This window comes from Gobio gobio (assembly GCF_949357685.1).
Source record: "Gobio gobio genome assembly, chromosome: 5".
NCBI classification, from domain to species: domain Eukaryota; kingdom Metazoa; phylum Chordata; class Actinopteri; order Cypriniformes; family Gobionidae; genus Gobio; species Gobio gobio.
Genome location: NC_137101.1, coordinates 13,522,340 through 13,534,556, shown reverse-complemented (window position 1 = coordinate 13,534,556; position 12,217 = coordinate 13,522,340). Strand labels below are relative to the sequence as shown.

General features: G+C 41.6%; 1 protein-coding gene across 1 annotated transcript in view; it reads right to left on the bottom strand.

Moving 5' to 3' along the window:
* pcloa (piccolo presynaptic cytomatrix protein a) overlaps nt 1-12,217 on the bottom strand; it is a gene marked incomplete at its 5' end in the record, with an annotated part of 57,400 nt that extends 45,183 nt beyond the window's left edge. Inside the window, 3 exons of the mRNA XM_079818103.1 lie at nt 7,280-8,347; nt 9,145-10,173; nt 12,026-12,217. Of these exons, the coding sequence (XP_079674229.1) occupies nt 7,280-8,347; nt 9,145-10,173; nt 12,026-12,217 (2,289 nt within the window). The remainder of the gene's footprint in view (nt 1-7,279; nt 8,348-9,144; nt 10,174-12,025) is intronic.

Sequence of the window (12,217 nt, the reverse complement as noted above, 5' to 3'; positions counted from 1 at the left end):
GGTAAAATGTGGCAGTTTTCATTATACTAAGCATCTGATGTATGCTGAGACTAATGCCTTAACAACACATAAAAATACAACAACAAAAAAACAACCCACACACTCTAGATAGTCTCGCGCAGCCAGACCTTCAGACTGACGGCAGAAGGTCTGGACTCCATCGCTGTTTTCATCGGCCGAGGACACTGACTGACATGTAAAGCATCCAATCACAGTTCGGCATCATGTTTAGGGGCGTGAAAATATAACGCTGATGTCCCGGCTACAATAACTCTTGGACGTATTTTTAAAAAGTCTAAGTCTATGCTGCGAACTTCACATATTTTGAAAATACATTGTTTAATTGATTCACCGATTTAATTGATTGTCTTTCAGTTGTAAACATGACTGCATTCTTCTTCCATGAGGGGGTTTGGCATCACAACAGCTCCAGGTAGATCATTAAAGAACGCGATACACATGTCTCCCGGATAGCCTGTAGAATTCAACCAATTTTGTACGACTTATGCATCAGACGTTCAGAAAATGGTCCGTGGGCGTCTACACTCTAGATAACTCACTGTCTCTGTGGACTACAAGGGGGATTGTTAAAGACCACATTAAGTATGTCCTAATGTACGTATACAAATTTAGCATTTGTTTATGCACATCATGCACACATTCACTGCTATGCACACACTTGTTATAAAGGGCCAGCATGACACAAGACACATGCATTTATTTCTCAACGGCGAGATTGCTGTCTTTGTACACCAAGAGCTTGGTTTAATGGACAGAGTGCCTAGTGGCTGTCTCTCCATCATGCAAGCACACACAAAACACCTTCACATCTAAAAATACGCCTGCTTTCAAATCATCAGGGAAAGGATGGCACGTGGTGGACACTGCAGGAATGCATCTGGCCTAAAAGAGAGCCTTTCAAGCTCAAAGGAAAACACACACAGTCACACACGCGGCAATACAAACTTGCTGCCACAAAGAGAACCATCTCCCATTATGCTCTGCAGTCAGCTCTGCCTCTACCACTTTTTTGCCACTCTGGCTATTTTTGCCTCAATGTACTGGAGAGTACAGAGGAACAGCTTTGTCTGTGAGACAGACATACTGAAAAGAGGAATAAGATAGACAGATAGACAGGACTGAAAAAAAAAACATACAGTATGATGAAACCAAGAATAAATAATGACTATTTGAGGAGGAGAACAAATATTTGGTCCCTCAGTGACAGGCCATTACTCGGACATTCACGTGGACACATCGTCCAGTAGATTAAGAGTCCCAGAGGTTCTGCTAGAAATGCATGCAAGAAATCAGAAGATAGCTAAAGATAAACAAAGCAAACATCATAATCAAACAGACAAGCGGACATATCTCCATGGCGATGGAAGGCACACAGACTCACACGTCTGTAGACATTATATAAAGTGATCAAATAGACAGATAGAGAGACAGAGCTGTAGCTATGGGAACAGAACAAGCAGACAGAAGAAGGCTGAGGAAGATGGATATGAAGCATTCAATTTGAAGTCTTTCAAGGCAAGATGTTTAGCTTCTCATTTCTATACATTAAATGTAATGTAAACATTTATGTCAATGTAAACAGACTTGTAAAATAGTACAATAGTCTACAAAATGACATTCTAAATGAAAGTTTGGGAGGAGCCTGTTTATCCATCTGATCCTCTCAATAAGGTAGCAAATCTTCATCATGTATTTTTTATATTTTTTCCTGGGAAAAAAAGTTCCTGGGACAATTTGTTCCGGGTAATTTCGGTGGAAACGGGGCTATATTTTTTATTGTTTTACCCTTGTTACAGACCCAGACTTTAAATCCCAAATTATTCAAATCAATCAATAAAATATGATTATATTTTTTAAAAAGAAAGCATCTTCAAATCGATTCATCAAATCTAACATAAAAGTTTGTGTCGATGAAATCACATCTAGGAACATTTCCAACCTTTTTTAAAACAACCAGTGTATATATACAGCACGCACACACGCACACACACACACATTAACTTTTATGTTAGATGCAATTAATTGCGATTAATCGATTTGACAGCACTAAAAAGACATCTACCAAAGAATTAAAAAACAAAACAAAAAACAAGTGAAAATTACATGTTATACAAACATTGACCGTTCCTCAGTTGTGATGCATTTTCACCACAATCAACAATGCCACTAATAAAATATAAAAATGCTGAAATATTTTGTAAAAATAATGTGAAATGATAGCTCTGAAATAACCAGAAAACTATTAAACACAATTAATAATCTGAAATGTGGTCAAAATGACAGGGTGGTGTAAATGTTCATTAAGTTTCACATTTTACAAAAAATACAAAGATTAAAGTTGTTTTATAGGCAGAGCAAGTTATCAATTTTGATGGAAGATTACGTAGAGAATTTTTTTGGGGAATAATGTGCAATGATAAATAATGCACAATAAGGACAGGCACACATTAAGAAAGTAAATTATTATATCATGTTGAATGGAAAAATTATATTCACATGTAAACTGAAGATTTTAAGATATAGTGTGACAATATTATTCTCTGCTGAAATGCATCCTTTTTATCAAGCCTGATGCAAATCAGGTCAAATGCAGAATATGATCACGCCTGCTCTACAGCTATAGAAAGACAGCACAATAGCATAAAGCAGTTCTGGCTGTTGGATGCTCAGATTCAGGGAGGTGGTGGATCATGTAAAACTGGAGTTCGGCTCTGAGGGAGGCCATGCAGTGCTTTATCTGACCCTGGGGTGATAATACTGAGGAAGGGGAGTCAGCTAAATCTTTTAGGCTGGTGGAGTGGGAGGTGGATGGGTCACAGTAAGCGTGAGCACGTGGGCATAGCCCTAGAGGATGGAGGCATGGCCAAACCAAAGACAAGATCTTACCCAATCTCAGACAAACAACATGTACTTCATGTAACACAGGGCTGTCTGTGACTGTGGGCATGAAATGAATGGGTTATCTTTGAGGTGGGAGGGACAGCACATCAGGTTGCTGGCAACTGACTCAAAGCCTAAGGCAGATGGCCAACCAAAAAAAAAAAAAAAAACACACACCCAAGAGTGTGAAATCTAATCCCTGGTCCAGTTCACTGTGGGACCGTTGTGAAACTGTCAACACTCTGCCACATGGAAAAAGCGCCACACCTGATTTGTCCAACAATACCTATCATTAGCCATAAAAGGACAATTTTATATAGCTCATCAGTTAACAGGACATGTGCAACTAAGCACAGATCTGCCAATTACAAGTGTGGGTGATATAACTGTCAGTGGCAACACCCAGGTTAGATAACATCAAGTTAGAGTACTTCAGGTTCAAAACAAATTAAGCTTAAAGGAACACACCACTATTTCTGAAAAAAATCAAGGAACTTTGCTGCTGTGCCATGGGTGCAGCAGGCGCAATGATATTACGCAGCGCCTGAAAATAGGCTAACTTCCGTCAACATAACCAACGTGACAACCAACAGCAGCAAAGTTCCTTGATTATTATGCAGGAATGAGAGTATAGTTCCTAGCCATATCGGCCAAGAAAATCACAACTTTTCATTTTCCGTCGATCTTAGTACACAATGTAACTACAGAAAAGTCGCGTTTTAAATAGGAAAAATATCTAAACTCTGGTCATTTTTTTGAGCGAGATGCTAACGGTCTAATCAGATTCAATGATCTATGCTAAGCTATGCTAAAAGTGCTACCGCCAGACCCAGAGATCTGCTGAATGGATTCGAAAAAATCCTATTTTCAAAAATAGTGCTGTGTTCCTTTAATTGACAGCATTTGTAGCATAATGTTGATTCCACAAAAATTAATTTTCATTAAAGAAATGGGGCCAGTTTTTTTGGAGGATTTAAAATCTTACTTTAATTATTCTGTATTAGATTTTTTCTGCAAATTATTCTTGTCATTTTATCACTGTTTTAGGGTTTACAGTAGGGTGGGCACTTACAGTCATGGAGGGCCACTGTCCGGCAGAGTTTAGCTCCAACCCTGATCAAACTCATCTGCCTGTAGCCTTCTAGTAATCCTGAAGACGGTCTGAACTTTCGGTCTTGTGGACTTACAAGGGCCGCTGTGTGCGCGTCAACGAGACCACAGGGTGTCCCATTTGTCATTTTAGGTCTCAGAAGGGTGCTCGCGAGCGCACCCTTTGAGGTCGATATGCGCCCTCGATGCGCACTTCTGCCGAGCCCCCACTGTTGCGGGTTACACAGCGGACTTCTTCCCAGCAGTCAAAGCGGCATTACGTCGTGAAAGTGCGGACTCAGAGGAAGACCGTGAGGGTTTAGGGTGCCATTTGGGACAGGGCCAATGATTAGCTTGTTCAGGTGTGTTTGATTAGGGTTGGAGCTAAACTCTGCAGGACAGTGGCCCTCCAGGGCTGGAAGTGCCCACCCCTGGTTTAAGGTGTAATTTTGTCATGGCTGAAAAGCTACCAAAACACTAAAATTATGTTAAGATACATATTTTTTCATTGGTTATAGTATTGCAACAGTCAGTATTTTAATGTCAAGGGGTTGGCCCCATTCATCTCCATTGTGCCTCACTGTATAACGGATATTAGGTTTTTTTTTTTAAGAAAAGGACAGACAAGTCGATTTCAACTGGAATTGAACCTGTAATATGTCTAGCAAAATGTTAGTTTAGTTAAGTTCTTAAATGCTTTTTGTGTTTTATATTATACAGACTGTGATGCCTAGGGAGCATTTCCAACCCTCTTCAAAACAACCAGCGAGAAATGATGAAAGAAGAGAGATGAAATGAGAGTTATAGGAGATTCTAATTCAAGTCATACAAATCTATAGATGAGGGTGGAATGAGGCAGAGGAGCAGCGCCACAAGGAATTCCAGTTACATGAATAAGTGAAAACCCCGATGGAGAAGGTGTGTTGCCATTGGAGAGACAGAGGAAAGAGAAATAATGAACAAAAACAGCGATCATCTTTGAAAGCCAAAGTGTGTCATTAAAATCTTGTACATATTGAGAGATTTTACAATATAAGTGGCCTTCAGAAAAAATCAGCTGTTGCCCTTTAAATCCTGTTAGCAAAAACAGACATGCACACAAACTCTCATATGCACACTCGCCCAGCGTTGTCACAGTAGCAAAAGTAGTGTTGAAACCACGCAGGAAGAGAGTGAGACTAAATCTAATCTCAAGTGAGGATGTTACTCAAATGGAAGCACTTCAGCACTGATCCTGATAAAGCAATTTTCTACAGCCTTGAGCCCTTTTGATCAGGACAATCTGGCGAATAAACAACACACGGCAAAGGCATGTAGTCACATGCATTAATGTCTACAATAAGGCCAGTCTACAGATCAAAATGACAGGACTGTCTTATCTAAACTGGGATCAGTGTTGTCAGCCATCTTGGTAGGGTATACTCTTGACGGAATAAGGATGAGTGAAGTCATTAGCTGTACCATGTGAGGTTGAACCGGACACACATGCCCTGGCTAATCTGTTAGGAAAACCTGAAATAGTCTCACGGGATTACAGAGAGCTCGAGCAACCTGGTGTGCAAACCCACGATCAAACACACAGGGTGGTTTACACGTGAGAGCCATCAAATGCCGCAGGTCAGAGCATGTCAGCTTAGCATAACCTGTTCATACGGACAGAGGAACACGTGATTTTCTTTTGAGGAATGTTAAAATTTGTTTAATTAAGCAATTATTTTTGTGAGTAATTATGTAACATTATGGAGAAAATGTAATTTCACACATTTTAGTATAGAAAAATGAATAATGATTAGAATAATAGCAGCAAATTGTACCAGAAAATACCTGATAAGCTTAATGTGCAACAATTGATTTGGTTACCAGATCAATTAGTGGCTTCTTTCCATATGGAAAAGTTAGTATGTCAGATAGTTTGTATGTCAGATAACAACCACACTTATATATCAGATATAATTTAAATGCAGAAATGCCTCCAATAAGACAAAAAAGCATCGTGAGACTTGATACAGCTCAAGGAAGACAATTTTGTGTCCCTTAGGAGACAATTATTAGCTCTGAGTCACACAAGCAGTTACTCTCACCGGACAGACTGATGTTGACACACTGGTTTGTGTGCAAGTGTTATTCTACACAATCAAATCACACAGAGTCAAAGCATTTTTGTGACTTTCCCAGGTCTGGGGAAGAAAATAATAATTCAAAACTCCCTGATATTTCAAGGCATTCAATGAATGTAGGAACCCTGTAATTAGCTACTGTAATGAGCGCTATATAATATAATTCAGTAGTTAATTTTAGAATATACTATAGTAGCTAATTATAGAAACCATTAATCAACAAAAGTCCCCGAGGTCTAGATCCTTCATCAAGGCAAATTATGTTAACATGATGGAACATCAAATGACAGCAAAATTATTTAATAAAATTAAAACATATTATAGTTCACCTAAAAATAAATTCACACAACATGAGGGGGAGGAAAAGACGACAGCATTTTTATTTTTAGGTGAACATTCCCTTTAAATATATCCCCTTGCTCATTTTTGGTGTAGTAAAATACAGAAAGTGATTCACAAATAAGTTACAGCGTTTCACCTCCCAACCGTCTATGCTCACTAAAAAGCAAAGGCTAATTTCCAAACAGGAAGCGAGTTGGTGAGTCATCTGAGATGGGATCAGACTATGACTCTCCTTGTCCTTAGTGCACACACATTCCTAAACACATTCACTCAAAGAGGCTCAGAGTGCATCGGTCAAGTCAAGGTTTTTAAGTAAACAGGGACAAGAATGATGAAACTTATGTATAATGCAACAGAACAATCAAATGTTCAAAGATCATTCTCCAGAGAAATACATTATCTGTAGCTCACCCAAACCCAAACTGATGATCACCAGAGGTGTAAGCTTTCATGCTGTCTATATTCTAAAAAAAAATCCCACTTTAGCACATTTACACACTTAAAGACTTTCCTTTCCTTGAAAATGGACCAAGACAAACTGATGACTCATCTTGTTCATAGGCACATACACAAATTCTTGTCCAATAAAATGCCATCTAGAAAAAGAATGTCCTGTCCTCCTAAATTATAAATACCACCTGCCTACGACAAGCAAAAGTAGCAAAAGTAGTCTTATGGTGTTGCTGGCTGTGACGGAAATCTAAAAGCTCCTTCCGGCTAAAAACAGAACAATCCCTTGGTGTTTCACCCCGACTTCATGTTTCAAAAGGACATACAAAAAACAAACAAACAAAAAACACTTTAACAAGGAGTTGCAGCAGAACTCTTACCTCTGAGAGATGTGGAGTAGGGTTAAATCCACACAGGTTGCACACAGTCTTCTGGCACTCTGTGCACGTGCTGTAGTTGGGCGACTCTCCTGATCCTAAATTCAGCTTCACTTTACAGAGTGGACAGCAGGACTGGGCGTCAGAGCCTGAATCTTGAATCGGAGGCTCTCTAGATTTTGGAGGGGATGTGTCCACTTTTGCTTTTCCTTCAGCAGTTGGTTTTGGAGATACTGGGTCTTTGGAATAAGCAGGTGGCGTGTCGGGAGGTGACTCTGAGCCTGAGTCTGGGAGGGATCCAGGAGGGGAGTCTACGTCAGACCCAATGGGGGAATCAGGGGGCGATCCCAAAGGAGATGCAGGGGGAGACTTTGATTCCTCCCCGGAGATGAGATTGGTGGCAGAGCTCAGGAAGGATGAGCCAAAACCAAACATCTTCCCAGAAACACTCTCGGCAGCCTGAGGAGTTGCTGCCGGAGGCTTTGCCGAGTCAGTGAGCCCACTGAACCCACTAAAGAGTTTTCCGGTGACCGACTCGCTAGCCTGAGCTGCGGAGCCAGCTTGAGGTTTGGATGACCCACCAAAACCACTAAAGAGTTTCCCTGTGACTGACTCGGTAGCCTGGGCACCTGCAGAAGGTTTTGTCACCTCTGTCAAACCTCCAAGACCAAATCCCCCAAAAAAGCCCCCTCCATCCTGTTTCGGGGTAGTTTTCGCTGGAGAAGGCTGGGGACTACCTTTTGGGCTCTGTGAAGGTTTTTGAAGAGGAGGGGGCTGACCACGCCTGGCCCCTAGTTGATCAGATTGAGGTCCCTGATGTGGTCCTGATTTTGGTGTTGTTGGAGGTGTACTTCCTTTCCCTGTATCAGCAATACTCTGTTGTTTGGTCAGCATTGGGGGCTTCTTCCCTGGCTCACCCTTTAAGGGAGACCCAGAGGGTGGATCTTTCTTTTGTGGGGAAGGAGGTGCTGAGGCCTGCTTGGGAGGCTGTTTCATCATTGGAGGTCCAGGAGGCTCCATACCCCCCACCGCCCGCTGCATCTGACAGTTCAGACACAACCATTCCTTACCCTGTGGAAACAAGCAAGGAACATGAGCACAATATTATTTCTGTAAGAATATTGATTTGCATTTGTGTTTTCCTCAAGCTCATTGTACATAAACAATACTTAAAAATATTTTCATTTATACAGCCAGCCACTGGACAGAAACAACCATAACATTTCATTTGCAGCAAACTTGCTATTATTAAAAGCTCTTCATTCTTATTGGATTTATTAGTAAGCCCTGAAAGACACTACTTTATGATTTAATGACATTCATTTTATTTCATTTACTTGTATTGATAGTTTGGTTGTGTCATTTATTGTAATGCAATGCACATTTTGAAATCCTTCAACAACAAAAAAAGAGAGAAAAAACCCCACTGTACACTCAACATTGTGTGACTAATAGTGTTGTTTCCTCTAACATGTACCAGGAATAATGCCAAATGTCTGTATTATTACTGTCTTTATAACTCATGAATGTAGTTTCTAAACACAGTGAAAAACAACTTCCTCCACTTCCTGTCTGGGTGACGCAAGTAACCTTGATAATCTTCCACCTACAGTGCAAATGCTTTTCTCCAAAACTCAGGATGAGAGGAATTAGTGCAGGGTGAATCGCAAGCAGAACCAAATAAGAGTTATTAAAACAAACCCTACACAGCTTTAATGACCAAGTATGAACTGAATTAAGTCTTCAATGAAAGTATGTATGAAACAAATGTCTCATTGCATGTCATTCATCTTATCTATATCTGGATAATAATTTAGACCAGTGTAAAATCTATGAAACTGATGTACTGAGGGCAGCATGTCTCTTACCGCTGAATCTGGTGGACTGAAGCCGCACAGGCTGCACACCTGCTGTTTGCACTGAGTGCAGGTGTTGTAGTTGGGTGGCTGGTCTTTGGCCTTCACATTCAGCTCTGTAGACTTACAAAGAGGACACATTGATTGAGCCCCAGACCCAGGTTTGCCCTGCTGTTGAGGTCCACTGGGTTTTTCTGCAACCCCTTGACCAGGTTTAACAGGCCCTTGTTGCTGGGGGCCTGGTCCTCCAGGTTTGGGTCCTTGCTGTTGAGGTCCCGGTCCTCCAGGTTTAGGCCCTTGCTGTTGAGGTCCCGGTCCTCCAGGTTTAGGCCCTTGCTGTTGAGGTCCTGGTCCACCAGGTTTAGGTCCCTGCTGTTGAGCTCCTGGTCCACCAGGTTTAGGTCCCTGCTGTTGGGCTCCTGGTCCTCCAGGTTTAGGTCCCTGCTGTTGGGATCCTGGTCCTCCAGGTTTGGGTCCTTGTTGCTGGGGGCCTGGTCCTCCAGGTTTGGGTCCTTGCTGTTGTGGTCCAGGTCCTCCAGGTTTAGGCCCTTGCTGTTGAGGTCCTGGTCCCCCAGGCCTGGGTCCCTGTTGGGGTCCTTGTGGTTGGGGACCAGGACCTCCAGGCTTGCTTTCAGGCCCCTGTCTTTGCTGAGAAGGTCCCTGACCTTGCTGAGGTGGCTTACTCCCTTGCTGCGGAGGACCCTTTCCCGCTCCACTCTGTGGTCCAGGAGGCTTTCCTTCCTGCTTTGCAGGCTGCTCCTCCTCATCATCACCAAACAAACTAAACTTTGGGATGCTGGCAGAAGAGACAGCAGAAGAGACTGCACTCAGGGGGTTGGCCCCACTCAGGAAGCCAGACGAGAACATGCCGGTTCGTGGTTGTTCTGGGTCTTTCGGCTCCTGCCGGAAACGTGACTCAAGGAGGCTGAGGGAAGAGGGGCTCCGTCCAGGCTTTGGCTTGGGAGGTGGCCCCTCTCCAAATGCATCTACAGTCCGACTCTTACTGATACCAGCTGAAACTCTGTAGCCACCAGCTTGAGTCTCTGGTGGCCTGTGGAGTGAACAGACATAAGGTCAAATTCTCATTCATTAGTCTCAAGTCAACACATATGTAGCAAAATATGTGATTAACAGATAGGTGCTTTATGTACTTCATAGATATTCCGGATAAATTCCAAAACTACATTGCAAGGGGCATTGAAAATTATTCAGACAATCAATCAACAAAAGCAAAATCATAATTTATACAGCAGAAAAATGTAAATCTGAAAGGGCACCATGGTCACAGTATCAGCTAAAAAAGAATGACACTTCTGATAACATATAGTTTATTATTGATGTCAGTAAATTATGTAAACTGTTCCTTATAAATACACAAAACTAGTAAAAAGTAATTGTTTTGCTACAATTTTAATGTGGAAGAGGAGAATTTAAACTGCTAACTAAGCATGCATCAGACTTTCAGGACACACACATACACACAAAAGAAAGCCAAAAGCCCAAATTATATTGTGGTCAAAATCTAATTCAGGTTTCCCAGATTCCCAGATCATTTATTAGTGCATTAATAATCAGAATGTACCCACAATTCCATTTACATCTGTAAGACTTTTTCCTTTCAAAATTAAAAAAATCTTATACAATATTATACATTTTAGGAAAATATGATAATAATAATCTTAAAATATTTATTCCAAACAAAAAACTAATTTAAAAGAGTAATTTTTCGTTTTTGGCACATTGTAACAATTTCATTTTAGTGCATCACTACTATAAACCCAATGGCTGTTCAGCACAGCAGTCTGAACTGCTGGTTGTTCTCGTGGGCGTTATTTTAATTATTATATATATTTGAGTGTTCTGTCATTCAGCCACCTAAGGAAAATCATCACACCACGTCCAAGATGCGTATTGTTTCGGATCGAGTGGCGCTCTTCACTGTGCGCGTTTCAGCACCACGGACAGCGAACCAAATATAATAATTGCTTAAACTGTAACGCAGTCCTTGTTCTCAGGTGTAATTCTACACGCACGCTCTCCAAAATAAGCAAAGCGATCAATGAGCATGATGGCATTTATGCTTGCGGTGCTATATTTAGTCATATTAATATTTATGCCCCCTCCCCCCATTTGCGCTTGGGTAAAAATAACACATTTACGCCAAAGCAATTTTTAAGACACAATTCGATTAGTTTACGAATGAGATCATGTCAAAGGGGATGTCGATCGCGTGCTTTCAAGTGATCGAAATTTCATAGACTGGCTGTGTTTTCCAAACCAGCTCATGACATCACCTACACAGCCCATAGGAGGAAGATGGAGTGTGCATGGAGAACGCAACGGCGATCTGGATACACAGAGGACGGATATTTGTTAGAGAGGATCATTCATATTTTTCCAAGTAAATGTTTATTTTTTTAATACAGTCTTAACATAACCCTGGTGTCTCTCATTGACTGAATAAAGCGGTTTAAAGGGAAATACATTCATTAAAACACTATACACATCCACTGTGTAGTATGCACACAGTGACCCACCATATTAACGATGATGAGACCAATTATGAAAGAGAAACCGTTTTGTGCAAAGCGGCGGTAATTGTATCTATACGTACAGCCATGAAACAGAAGTGCACTAAGAGGTATTGAATTGCAATCATATGCACGTCTGAAAATTGGGCTGGAATACATATCTCGCTATAAAACGACCGTAAACATGAAGCAAGCGCGTGAATGGGTGTGATCATGTTTTGCATCGGTGATGCTGTCGTGATGTGCCAACCTGCAGTGCCCTGATCAAAACACAAGCCCATCATAGACGCGTTCAACACAAACGCTCAGTCACTGGAGGGATGGACATCATCATCATCATTACTGCATACATTTATAGACACTTCAACTTGCCTGGACTGCGCTTTGGCCATAGCGGCCACAAGCTGCTTTCTCTCCTCCTCAGACAGATTGCTAAGGTCTGCCTCCACCCCTGCGGGCATCTGGATGAAGCCACCCTTGCCGTCAGGTGCGAGTCCCGCTGGTAATCCAGCGAGCGCCCCTTCGCCGCCTTCCAGGCTCGCTTCGTTCCCCAT